A 14,355-nucleotide genomic window follows, 5' to 3' on the forward strand; every position below is an offset into this window, starting at 1 on the left:
TGTGCAGGTCTGCAGCACCATCGTCCAACTGCAGCACCCCACTGAGCCGGCGCTCTTGTGCGTACCTCATCCATATGAGTGACTGCTCATTAAAGTGCATTTTTTATTGGAAGAGTTCGGTGTTCAGTCATGCAAGCTAAATGAACCTTGTCCGCAAGGTTTATTAAAGCAACTTACAGCCTGTCCTCTCCATCACTTTCTCTCCCAGCGCCCGCCTGCCTTACATTTCAATTTCAAACAAACTTCAAATGAAACTCTCTCTTCCCTCATCTCTCTGGCAGCACCATATTTAACTGAATTCTTTTCTTACCGGGGGAGCAAAAACCATGCGCTGAGCTCCTTGCTATATGTGTGCATGCACCTGTCGCACCAGCTGTCCTGATGTCGAAGACTTAGAGTTTGCAGCAGGGAAATACTTTGAAACAGAGCGGCTAACAAAGGCAGGTGAACTGGACCCCACCAAGCACCAGGCGCTCATAAAAATTGGTTTAGGGTCAATCTGGGAGGCCACGCATGACCGTTAAAAGACATCTCTCTACCTGTGTCAAGGTAAAAGATATGGAAAAAAAAAGAATAAAATATGAATTTTGGTTTAAAAAATGGAAGTTTAGTTGTGTCTGAGATACATTTTCTTTGGTTATGACATGATGATCACACAGCCAAAGATGTAAAAAGGTACAGTGGTTAGCACTGTCACCTCACTGAAAGAAGGTCCTGGGTTTGAATCCACCAGCTGGTGGAGGCTTCTCTATGTACAGTCTGTGTGTTCCTGCTGGGGTTCCTGTTTGTACAGTGTTGGGTTGTTGGGTGATTGGTTTATTCTACACTGGCTTTAAGGTGTGACTGTGAATGACCTATCTGGGGTGCACCTCACCTCTTACCCCATGGAAGCTATGATTGGCTCCACCCCTCCTATGACCTTAAATTGGCTAATCAAGAAAGAAAAGAGCTGGAAGGAAAAAAACATGCTGAAATAGATGCTGAAAGGCCGAGTGCCAGTGAAGTTAATGTTAGCACTGATGATTCTCAGGATCCTCACATAACACTACCATGATTAAGGTTAAGTAACAGTCTAAAGATGAGTTTCAGTCTAACTGGTTCAGACTGTTTGTGACATCAGATGGTGAAATGAGCTGCTGGATTTGTAAAACCTTCTGAGCTGAGGCTCTGACAGAGGACAGAGGAAGAACAGAGCAGACAGAAGCCTAATAAGTTACAATTTAATTACAGTTAAAAGGAAAAAAACACACAATCTGAGGTAAGTGCGATGTAAGACTGCTTATTAAACTCACAAATACAATCCCCCACAAAGTACAGAAACTGCCTAAATGGGAGTTATTAATGGCTGGAGTAACAACAAGCTATTTGGTTCTATTTGCCTGATTCAGTTAAACAGAACCAAGTCATGTTAACTCCTTATCTGAATACCTGAATCAGTGTGTAAGAAATCAAATGTATGTTTACACTGAATATCAGATGTTAAATTAGCAGAATTGAACTTTGCCTGATACTCTTTTGTATGTGACTAATTCAAAGACTCACCAATGACAGGAGCTGCTCCTCGGCTTAAAGTGGAGCTTGGCTCCAGGCACCAGCAACAAATTAAAAAAGAGGGGGAGGGAGGTGGAGTATTGGTTTGGGCTTAGAGATTGGTGGGCTGTGGGTGGACTGTTTCTTGTGTGTTATTGGGAAATGTCATCGTCATGGGCGGGATTTAAGTCCACTACAGTCGTCCCTCGAAGAGAAGCTCCTCCCATCCCGTCTGTCGACGATGACGGTTGGGAGTTTCTATTTACGCCTCCACCTGGAAAAAAGATGGAGTCAGATTATTGAATGACTGAATGCGGCATAACCTTGCTTTTCTCAGCATCTTACCTTGCCCTGCAGAGGAGGATGATGGAGGCAGAGCAAGGATGTTGGCTCCACCTCCTCCTCCTCCGTTGGTTTGGGAACAGACGTTGGCGTGGCGTGCGGCAGCTTTCTGCTTGTAGTGGTTACTGTGCAGCTTGTACTTCATCAGGAGAATGAAGATGAAGACGAGGACAGAGGCCACGATGATTCCCCCAATGATGATGATCATGGTACCACCCAGGAACTGGAGGAAGAGAGCAAAAATCATGTGCACTCTTAAAATATCTAAGAGCAAGAGGGTGATCCATGATTTGTGAGTAGGTTTACTAAGATGAACCACATTAAAGGTGGAATCACAAAAGAAGCAAAAAGAAATAAAGAACAGAAAGCTGAGGTGTCAAAAAGCAGGAAAAGCAACAAGTTAAGCAACTTCCTCCAGTTAAAATTACATATTTATCGGCTACTTTTCTAATGTACTGCAGTCAAAGCAAAACTCTGTTAACATTAACATGACGAAAAATAAGGTGAAGGGCAATATGAAAAAAAAATTAATTAGAAAAAGAAAACAGCAAAATAAAAAAATAACTCAATTAAATGCAATAAATTAAACAAAAATCAAATACAGTTCAGTAATTAAAGAGATCTGTACGTCTTTTATTGTATTTTTTCTGCCCTCTGCAATAATGATCTCATCATTTATTCATTTATTCGGTATTAAGATTTATTACCTAACATTCAAACCAAACCAAGGACATAACAAAAACATTTTTCAAAGGCGTATGTTGGATTTTTCGGAGAACTCAGAACTAATAGTTAAAAGAAGCTATCAATAGTCCCTGTCCTTTTAAAGCCAATTAAAAAGGACAGAATGGGAAGAAACTGAACCGATTACTCTTGTTTTCTTTAAAAAAAAAATATGTTTATTAAGATTTTCTGATATATAACGAAAATAAGAACACAAACAGACAAAGCAACAACAAGGGCAAGAACACACAAATAAGGCAAAAGATTACACTGCAGCAACAAAAATATTACTTCAACACCGACAATACGCTTGGGTGGCAGACTAAGTTATTTGCGACCGATCAGAGAGAACTTTATGCTTTGATAAATGATCTAAAACAGGTTGCCACACATCAAAGAACTCACTAAGTTTGTCCTCTAATGTATACCTAATCCTCTCCGCAAAGCAGTCAGTTCTGCTAACTGCATTTTGATCTGAGGCACAGTGTCAGACTTCCAGAGGGTCAAAATCATTTTCTTAGCAATCACCTTTCCGAACAAAACTGTAGTTTGTGCAGCAGGGCTGAGGCGCAGGAGGGAAGAGGAAGATCCAGACAATGCAGTTATTGGGTCCGGCTCTAATGTGCAATTGTACATATCAGAGAAACATTTAAAGATATCCAGCCAGTAATTGTACAGTTTGGGACATGTCCAAAATAAATGAGTAAGAGAGCCTTCTCCAAGTTTACAACGATCACATATAGGACTAACAGAAGGAAAAATCCTCGACTCTTATTTTCACTAATTCTAGAGGGTGACGAAAAAATGACATCTTCCTCAAAAACATCGGTGGCCGATTTTATTTTATTTTTTAAAATTAAAAGTAAGCTTGCTGCTGATTTTGAACCATGTCACAGGTTATTTGGTGTCTTTTTACATCATCAAATTCCTAATTTATCAGCTGGAAAAAGCGATCCTTTATGAAGAAAAAGATCTGATATCATCTACAACATGACGGTACGTTACTGAAGTTCCTTTAGCTTGCCCATGATTGTGACACATCTACAAGCTACACTGCAACCCATCCTGACCCCTGTTGCTCCTTTCACATTATCTGATGTATCCAGTTCCATGTTCTGTTGTTATTGGTGACCACTCATCAACTATATATGATTCAACAGAAGTCTGTACAGTTATCAACTGGAGTAACAGCTGATCAGACACCTGCTACACTTCAGCACACTAACCTGGTCTCGTATAGAGTGGCAGCGTCCGTATTCTGACTCCGTTGTGAAGGACACACAGCCCACCAGCTTAGTGCCTGTCAGGGCGGTGATGCCATCATCATACACAGCCAAAACACACAGCTCGTAATCCCGCGATGATGCCAGATCACTCAGCTGGAAGTACTTGTGGTTAGCTGGGATCATCCTGAAAGACAGAAAGACATTTTGATTGGTTTTGCCCTGCCTTTGGTATAAAGAGAGAAAAGATCACAATATTTCTTGTAGCATTTTTAGACTTTTCCTTTGAAATGTTTACCCATTGTGAATTAGCTTCAGAAGTCAAGGGCCCGGTGTCAGTTAATAGCTCGAAAGATGAAGCAAGAAACTCAGGATTATCACGCTAATTTGAATATACACAGAAAAGACAGCACAGTAAACACCGCTGAGGTCAGTTTAAACACCAAAGGCATCAAAACATTTCTTTCACTTTTCACTACGACGGATATCCAAACAACCAGGCTGAAACTATGAACTGAGTTCTGATACAAATCCTTTCATTACCACAAAATATTCAAGGTTTTTCTTCCACATGCAGAAGTTTACAATAAAACTTACTGTAAACTTATTGTATATTACAAAAAGATGTTCACTGTAAATGAGTGGAAAACGACTCAACCTTCCTCACACTGGCAGCCTCACTACCCTCATGTTACATTTGCGCTCCAGTGGAAGTTGAGCCTGAACTTTGGTAAGCATAAAGTCATGAACTTTTATTATCTTTAGTGCAGCTCTCCTGAAAGAAAAGCCTGCACAGTCCAGAGCGTTTTAAAAGCCTTCAGGGAAAAAACCAAAAAGAAATGAAATTGGAACATTTTCCTGTCAAAACTTTGGCATCGATTACATCGGAAAAAAAGATATTACCAAACTGATTATTTATTATAATAAACTTAATTAATGTAGGACCTTCAAAAACAGAGTGTACAAAGTAGTTTAACAGAAAAGCAAAGAGAGGAATGCACACAAAGTAAAATAACAGCCACAAAGTTCTGAGAAGCAGAACTTTAAAATGAATTCTAAAAACATCCACGGAGCCAATGATCAGAGGCCAGGACTGAGTTGATGTGACGCTAAATCAAATAAGGAGCTGAGCTGCTGCTTTATGAACTATTTTGAGGTAAAAATGAATTATCCTGTAACCTCAGTAGTCGTGCCTTGAGAAAATGAATGCATGAATGACCTTTTCCAGGTTTGATTCTATGAGTTTAATTCTAGAGACGAATCTTATTTAGATGATACAAGGCTGGATAACCTTTTTGAAATGCATTTTAAAGCCGGCGATTGGTTCAGCATCTCCAATGAATGCTGTATTTGGCTGTAATGGTGGAGAGAGCTGAGAGTTAAGGTAGAGCTGGTTCTTTATTGCAGTTCTACTCTGAAGAATCCAGAAATCCAGAATGATCTGGGCCACACGAGAAACTTTTGCTTTCTCAGAAAGGCGTCTACACTCGGCATCAGCGAGTAGAGATCATTCAGAGCTGTGAGTCTTTCACATCAAAAAATACAGCTGAGGTGGTTCAGATATCTGAACAGTTTGCCTCCTTATTGGTGAGTTGTTTCAGGCATGTCAAACTTGGAAGAAATTCTGGGGCAGACTCGGGACAGACTGGATGTCTTTTGGCTGGCTTAGACGTACCTCAGTATCTGAGTGTGACGAGCTGGCTGGAGAGTGGGACGTCTGGGCATCTCTGCTTAGACTGAAGTCCTTGTGACTCAGAGCCAGAGTCAGAAAATAGATGGACAGATTGATGTTTCAAAGGTAAGAGCTAGACCACAGATAATCATTTATCTATGATTTTAAAAAAAAACCTCATCTGTAGACACAAACCTATAAATTAAGCACTATACTGCTACTGTGGATTGCCATTACTAAAGGCCGTCAGGCAGTAGCAGTCCATTCATAGTACAACAACACCCTGAACTAAAAATATATGAGCACACTGTTTATTAATTTTGTGACATTTTAGGTGCTGATGCTACTTTGCTATATGTGGTGGACTGTTGTAATTTATTATTATCTTGTTGTTAGAAAAGTTTCCTGAAAAAAAAAAGAAAGCGATCACATTCCCCCTATATTAGCTTCTCTTCGGTGGCTCTTTGTTAAATCCAGAATTTAATTTAAAATCCTTCTCCTTGCACACAAAGTCTTGAATAATACGGCCCCATCATATCTTAAATACCTCATAGTACCATATTATCCCAATCGAGCACTTCACTCTGAGATTGCTGGCTTACTTGTGTTTCTGGAGTTTCTGAAAGTAGGATGTGAGGCAGAGATTTCAGCTATCTGAGCCCTCTCCCTCTCCAGCTCTGAGTTTGGATTCAGGACACACACACACCCTCTTTAGTTTTCAAATGAGATTTAAAATGACCATTTCCTGATAAAGCTTATAGTTAGCACTGGATCAGGTGACCCTAATGTAGGTCAGCAATGCTGCTGTAGGCTCAGGCTGCTGGAGGATCCTCTGATGCACTGAGCATTTCATCTCCTCTCACCTCTTTTCACTCATATATCACTGCTGTATGCCATTAAATTTCGTCCTTTCTCTTCAATAGTCTGTGCTTTGTCCTTCCTCCCCATGCTCTCCTTTGCTCTGTTCCTCACGAACACACTGGTTGTACCATATACTCTTAACAATACCCCCTGGTCAGGTGTGTCAGCTCTATATGTTTCCTGTAACAAATTCTGTCATGCGGGTGTCCTTACAGCTTCTGGTTGGAAAGCTCAACACTGAAATAAGCCCAGCGATGACATCGCAGTTCTTTGCTGTCTAATCAACACTTCTCAGAAACACGTCATTGATACGGATCACAGCTTCTCTGGGTGTAATGATTTCTGTTCCTGATTTGCTGAAGAGAATGAGAAGTAGAAGTCTAACACAATGTTCATGGTTTCCAATAATACAAAAAGCTAAAACTGAGGTAGAAAATTGAAATAGAGTGAATATACACACAGAAGAAAGACAGACAGTGCACAAGAGGAGAGGGATGTTGCTTTTTCAATTGTCAACCTGAAAATCAAAGGGTATAAAGGAGAACGAGATTAAAGACAGAGGAGAGGTGAGGAAGACGGTGGGGAAGAGAGGAAAGAAGACGATAGGAAACAAACAGAGAGGAAGACACTGAACAGAAGTCATGAGAGAGGAGACAAGAGAGAGAAGGAGAAGGGGCTGAGGGAGTGAAATTAAAGAAATGTCACAATGGAGGATGCAGAGACCCAACACAAAGAAAAAAATATAGAAAAAAGATACTTTCATGTAGAAATATAAACAGAAGAAGGTCTAGAAATGATAATAAACAACTTTACATTCTTCAGTCAAATTTAAGGGTTAATTGTTCATTTACAACTTACTTAGAATTAGACAAGAAACAGCTGAAAAGCAAACAGGAGTATAGTGACATTTATTCAAAGGTACTCCATTTTGAAGGTTAATTGAAAAGTTAACATTACATTCAGAGGGATATATTTGGTGTTGCTATCAAAAGAGGATCAATAATTTCCAGGATTAGTGATGTCTCTCCAACAAAATCTTTTCTAAAGAAAAGACACTTTTTTAGTAATACTGGACGACTGTTTTGTGAGTGAAGCAGCTGCTGAACTACAAACAGCAGAGCTAGCTGTGGAAATACTAATGTCAGCTGAAATGACTCAAACACTAAAGTTTTTTGGACACAGGTTCTATTCAAATATTCAGAGATTAGACTTTTACAAGAAGGTAACTCCTGAAAATGGCAGCCAATACAGAACTGCCTAAAACAACATTCTTTTTAATGACCAGCAGGGGGCGATAGCATTGGTTAAAAAAGTGAAAGTGAAACTGTAGAAACAATACAGAAAAATAACCAGGAAAATGAGGGTGTCATTGCAGTCAAATAAGGAGATGCAGCAGTGTATGTTTTATATCTTAACATTACTAGCCTATGATTGTGGACCATAAATCATAGGCTTTGTACCGTTCTCAAGGTACAGAAAATAGGGAGGAGACTATTTAAATCAAGTGTGCAAACTTGTTTTACTCATCTAATTGTACTAATGTCTGCAACACACAGTTTACTGCTAATTGAGTTTAAATTTAACACTAAAAACAGTGCATTGAATTGGTGGCAACTTCTGACACTGACTTTGGATCCTGTCCTGAAAACGATCAGATCCTGGATGGACATCAGGTTCAGGAATTCTTAATTGTGCTGTTCGCTTCTATTCCAATCAGCGCTTTAATGTTAACAAACCTGCTTTTTTTTCTTAATAAAGTTTTTTTCTTTCTTTTTTAACAGTCACTCAATGTTTAATTTCAGCACCATGGACAGTGCACAGAGTTTTCACAGTGACCTCAGCTAACACGAATGTTTTTAGTGGTGAACTTACACAGATTCAACTGCATGCACTTTGACAACACACACACACACGCGCGCGACTCCTCCATGAAATCTGTGGTGGTACTGTTATCACCACTAGCCGCAGAGAACTGAAGAAGCTTCTCGGATGAGAGGTGAAACGTCTTCAAGCAACTTAAAGAAGTCCAGACGCTTTTCTTTGCAAGCTCCTTTGACTATGATGACCTGGATGACTGAGAACCTTCACAGACATATAGCCGCAGAGTATAGAAATAAACTTTTGTCAGTCAATAATTTACGCTTTGTTTTATCCCTCGAAGGACTTCAATTTCTCTTAATACAGGAATGCTAAAGAATACAATCTTAAAATACTGTTGCACGGTTTAGAGTCGTGCATCGGAGCCTGTCAATTACTGAAGCCTGTTTCCATTATAATAACTCTGTCTGCCAGACTACCACCTTGGACCTACATTTAACATACACACATACGACTGTGACTTAGAGAAAACTAAAGGATGAATATCATCTTTTAGTCTATGACCCTGCTATAAATTGTGGGGCTCTTGGCAAATTGGACATGTTATATTAAAATGAACTGTTTGCACCTGTGTTTAGAAAACAGCACAACTTTTGTAAATCACATACAAATATAAACACACCTATCTGTGCTATTTGGAGATTGTGCTCACACATTAGTCTGTTGTGTTACTTGACTGTTTTTTCCATAGTATCCAAACCAGTGAGAAAAACCAGTCTTTTGTGATTCCCAGGGTCAAATAATGCTACGCCTCTCACCGACACACTCAGTGTGTCCTTTGGCATTAGCGCTGTGACACACCAGAGGCTATGGCTACATTGACAGAGGTCTGTCATTCCCATCTTGTCACATATGAACACTTAGGACCTCTTGGCAACACTTTCAATGCACAGGAAAAGCTGTTGTGTGAGTACTTTAAGACAAATCATAGTCAGTTCCTGAATGTAACCAAATAGTTTGGCCTTCTAAATCTAACCAAACAACAAGTTAAAAGGAAACAAAAAAGTGAAACAAAGCATTTCCCTTTTTTGAATTATGAATTTATTTGCTCGTCACAGGAGAACCATTATCTTTCAGCGCACACTGCATCCGTGGGAGACCTTGTGAGTATCTCTGCAACACCAGCAGCATCTGTCAGAATTGCAGAATCAGACGCGCTGAGATGAGAACAACTTTTAAAAACACTTTTAACAGCAGTGACAGCTGCAGCTTCGATGTCCACAGCGTAACATGAAGAGAAAAAATACTTTCCAAAAACCAACTACGGACAAGAAATTGCAGCAGCGTTTTCATAGAGCTGGGAAACATGGTGATACAAAAGTCTGTAAAGAAAAAGCAGTAAAGAATTTCAAAATGTTTGCCACCCTAAGGCGATGGCCTGTTCTGATATCAATATGAGTACATATGAGTACATTTAGTGATGAAGGAAAAAAATCAAGTATTCCTGCTGCAGAGAGACTGTGAGATGTTATTGGTGGAATGGTGACTGAATAGAGAAACATAAGAGCTGTAAATAGGCCACCTTCTGAAACACTCAGATTACTGCAAACACTAGACAAAAAGATTTGCACACACACACACACAAGAATGCAGACAGACTTAAGGACAAGGATGGAAGGATACAGAAAGAGGTGTGTTATAATTATAGATGGTGAAATGAACCAAAAACACTCGGTGCAATGTTACAGCTTTTAAGACTTTCATTATTCTTTGTTCCATAAAACCTGACCCTCTCTTGATAAGCATCAGCAAACAATCCAGCAATATTCACCCATTTTCATCAAACAACCTCAGATAAAGCCACTTTGTAGAATTAATGGTGACAATTCTCAGTTGCAGAGAACACTGTGGCTCCTGTCACTTCTTTGCATCACCTCATCAATTAAGGACAGGTTTGAGGCCCTATTTACCGCAGAGGGGACGTCATCATCGGTGCTTTGGCTAATCCACTATGGCCTGAGGTAATCACTGGAATATTGTGTTACCTAAAGGATGCATTTAGCTAATCTGTTTATTTAGACATTATTCTTATGTGTGATTAGAAACAAGATAAATGATTAATCCCTGACTCAATGCTATCAACTACAGCTGATTAATCCCTGTAAGATTAGTATTTTACAGGGATTAATATGAGCTGGATGTCTATGACTGCACATAATGATGATTATATGCATTAACCAACTGTACAAAAACAACAAATGTTATTAAATTCCACCACTTTGTCCAAAATAGACCAGCTTCCTGTCCTCTATAGGAATCATGAGCTGTAGAATTCCTCACTATAAAAACAATATCCAGCTTTATCGTTTTAGAGAGCAGAGCTAAAGTGAAAGTAAAACTTTGAGAGGTTCGTGCAGCTTTGAAGTTTTGGACTTGCACAGCCAGCTGTAGCAGTAATAATTATGATTATGGTCACGCCAACAGAATGAAAGAGCCAAAGCTTGTGTTTTCATTTGTGCCAGTAGCTGTGCTCAGTCCTCTGTCACCCCCGCGAGTGTGTGTAGATGCCTTTGCCTGTGTGTTCCTGCGGGTTTGCCTGTGTGCCGTATATATTATTCAGGTGTCAGGTGGCGCAGGGCAGTTCCTATTTATCAACACTGGAGCAGAGGTGACGAGACAAGGAGTGGAATTATAAAGTCTGTCCCGACCCTGTGGGCATTGTGAGTGTACTTTTGTGTCCGACTGTGCCTGCGTGTGTGTTTCAGAGAAAAGATACAAAGGAAATGATACAGTATGTGGCCATTTGTGTGTGTGTTCAAGAGAGGCAGCTGGTCTATTATAGAGGTCTGGTCTATAAGTGCTGCGGCGTTCTGGGTCAGACTCATGGTTAAATGAGCGCCTGAGGTGCTCTCTCAGAAAGAATAAATGTACAGCTACTATTAGCGCCTGTGGCCGGGTTTTTGTGAGGTGAAGTCAAGGTTTGACCCGGAGCTTCAATAGAGCCAGAATGAAATTTAGACAGCAATGGTGTCAAGGTTGGCAGTTCCATTCCCATTGTGGCTCAGAGGAATGAGGAGGCCAAGCCTGCAGCTGAAAAAAATTGAACAAATGAGAAAGAAATGAAGCTTTCTTAATAACCTCCATCCATGAGATAATGCACATGTCATTTTGGGAAAACTTTCTTTTTCGTAATTTGTATTTCATGTTAATGAATGAATAATTCAGTTTATTTATCTGAACTTCTCTACTATAAGCAGGTTCCAATAACTCTTCAGTCTCCACACGTCAGCTGATTTAAAAACAAACAAACAAAAGAAAAATCTACCAAACAACTTTCTGTTTAATAGAATTTGTTAAGCAACATTTCATGAATTCCCACAGGACAGATAAGACCAATGACCAGCAGACTTTTTGCAGAACTGGAAACCTTCTCTTGATGAGCATTGATGAACATTATCAAACATTTTGCAACTCAAGAACTTCCTTATAGACAGTGAGCAGAGCATCTCTGTGGACACGACAGCGATGTTCAATAACCAGCCACTGACAGCATTCACTGTTTGCCAGCAAGAAGATAAAAGAAAACACAACCCAAAGACCTCAACTGCAAACAATTCAGTGAGGCTGATGTCGATGGTTTGCTCCCATAAGCACACCAACAATGGATGTTAAATTATAAATGGAGTACCGTCGATTGTACTGAGTCTACACAATAAAAAATGTGTACTCTGAAACTATCATTTTAATCTGCATGCCTTTAACTTTTTCCTCATCTTTCCTGTATTTCTGGTTTTGTTCTGTCCCTTGTTTGCATTCTTCAGGAGACTGTGTGATGGTTGTGGTTTTCCCACTTGTGTTTGCAACTCTTTACCTTACAACACGAAGCACCTTGACTGTCGTTAACTGTTGATGTGAACTGGCTCGGTATGAATAAAAAGCTTCTAATTTAAAAGACTGTATTAACTTCCCTTTTGTCATATACAAAGAATTTTTCTCTCTTTGAGTTTCAGGCTCACTACAGCCAATAAAACAGCCGGTTTTACATTTCTTTACCTTCTCTGTGCTATTCATCTTTGAAACGCTCCCTGCACTGATTTTATGAGTCATCAAGGTTACTCGGATTCTTTGTTGTATAATGTCTCTGGGTCTCGAGGAGCTTCGTATAGCTTGAGAAAATATCCATGATGATGTCGTGGTGATGTCATGTCAGGGTTTAATGACCAAACATAAACGTATTGAAGTGGGTGAGGACATTTGAAAGATGAGAACATGATCTTCATCAGGCACAGAGATAGATGTAATCAAGTTGCATTACAGGAAATGGAGCCAGAGTTTTTGGAGTCTGACTCATACACAGTAAATTTGAAATATTTCTACTTGCTTCTAAAGCTCTCATTATTTTTTAATCTCCTTTTATAAGACTCTTAAACATCCTCTGGTGTTATGAGTAAAATACTGATTTAGTGTGCGGAGAGGTGTGCACCGCTGTAAATTAATGAAACATAAACGGCATCGTTTGTGCTCTCTGGGCTGTTTGTGGATATTTAAAGATAAATATGTGCTGTGACTCACAGCAGGTCATATTATTTGTCAGATTATTTCATTGAAATGCTCGCCACAGCTGTAATTTTAAGACTGAACAGTTCTCAGCTGGGAGCATAATAAAATCACCGTCTCTACAGTTGTTATAAAAAGGGAAACTATCCAAAGAGGATGAAACTCTACTTTGTACTAAACTATAAATGAGTGTTGAGGGTTTCAGTTGACTGACTTTCTGAGACACCCTCAAGTGGACACAAAAGGAACTGCAGCTTTTCACAACAACCCCTTCCTTCAATGAAGCAGCATCGTTGATGCTTTTGTAATAGTTTGTGTTTACTTCTGTGTTATTAATGTGGACATCATGGGCTTGTTTTCTCATTTAAATGCTGTTCTTGTGATTCTCGGAAACAATCATGAGTTTGAGTGAGCTGAACAACACCATATTTCGAAAGCCCACAGTTCCAGTCCTGTGACAACATGCACACAGCATGCTCGTGACTTGATCATTCAGACATAAAGCTGCAAAAAAGGCTTAATTTTAAGAAATATAAATTCACTTTATAGTGGTTTCTTTTTTTGAACAATGAAAGCAAACAATAAAGGACTCGACTTGTTTAGGATACACACAGCGTCCTTGTATAAATAAAACTTCCCACTGCATTTAGATGTCTGCTGAGGTATTAAGAACTCAAATAAAATGAATTGCTGCATTTGGAGCTTACAGCCACTCAAGGTTATTCTTTATACTCGAGCTTTACATTTTATTTTACCCTTCCCTCAGGCAGAGAACAAGTTAGGATCCCACAAAATGAAACTGAGGAAAGATCCCAGATAATAGCAGATTAAATATGTTCTCGTGGACACATGTATCATTTAGGGTTTTGAATAATGTAATGGTAATAATGATATGAATAATGTTGAATACACGATTTAGAGAAGTGCACCAGAAGTGCTGCCTCTGTTTCTGTTCGTGGTAGCTTTGTGAATAATGCAGTGGCCGCAAACCAAATGAAATGGAGCTCCTCTGGATTTTTTATGAGATGTGACACTAAATCCAGCCCATCTCGAGGGTTACATTTCATATCAACCACTCCGTGTTCACTTTCTATATGTATGAAATAGCTAAAAGCCTCTGCTCACTTTATGCTCCAACATTAAATGGTGAGAATCTGAACCTTTGTTTTTTTACTTTTGCAGGAAGGCTGCAGGTTTGTTTCCTGAATCGAGGTCAAAACTTTGCATCTATCTATCTATGCACAACAACAGGCATGATGAATGATCTATTTCCTAAGATGTTTAACAATATACACTCATATACATAATAGTTTAAAAATATACAGCAGTATATAATACTGCACTTCATACTGGAAAAGTAATCTAAAAATATACCATATTCAAACAATTTTGGCAAACATGCCCAAAGTTAGTTTGGAAACATTTGGAAACAATTTCTTTTGTTGTTCTACATACTTATGCAATATCCTTAATTTAATTTACATCTGTAGAAGAACAACACAACAATATTATCCCGGAATATTATCCACCCCTTACAAAGGATAAGTGATTATGTTGTACATTTAATATCTTACTTTAAAATATCATGTCATGCAGTATAACCACAGATAAACTGGCTTTAACTAAAGA

The 14,355-nt window shown here is 39.2% G+C and overlaps 1 protein-coding gene across 3 annotated transcripts in view; it reads right to left on the minus strand.

Annotated features, from left to right (window-relative positions):
* si:cabz01090165.1 (uncharacterized protein LOC100333421 homolog) overlaps positions 1 to 14,355 on the minus strand; it is a 400,716-nt gene that overhangs the window by 17,004 nt on the left and 369,357 nt on the right. For all 3 annotated transcript variants that reach the window (XM_063493435.1, XM_063493434.1, XM_063493433.1), the window contains exons 12-14: positions 3,822 to 4,005; positions 1,876 to 2,095; positions 1,543 to 1,804 (exon numbers count right to left, since the gene is read on the minus strand). In XM_063493435.1, coding sequence (XP_063349505.1) covers positions 1,683 to 1,804; positions 1,876 to 2,095; positions 3,822 to 4,005 — 526 coding nt within the window. In that variant the 3' untranslated portion in view covers positions 1,543 to 1,682. The remainder of the gene's footprint in view (positions 1 to 1,542; positions 1,805 to 1,875; positions 2,096 to 3,821; positions 4,006 to 14,355) is intronic.

The sequence above is a fragment of the Pelmatolapia mariae genome, linkage group LG14, assembly GCF_036321145.2.
Source record: "Pelmatolapia mariae isolate MD_Pm_ZW linkage group LG14, Pm_UMD_F_2, whole genome shotgun sequence".
In the NCBI taxonomy this organism is placed as follows: domain Eukaryota; kingdom Metazoa; phylum Chordata; class Actinopteri; order Cichliformes; family Cichlidae; genus Pelmatolapia; species Pelmatolapia mariae.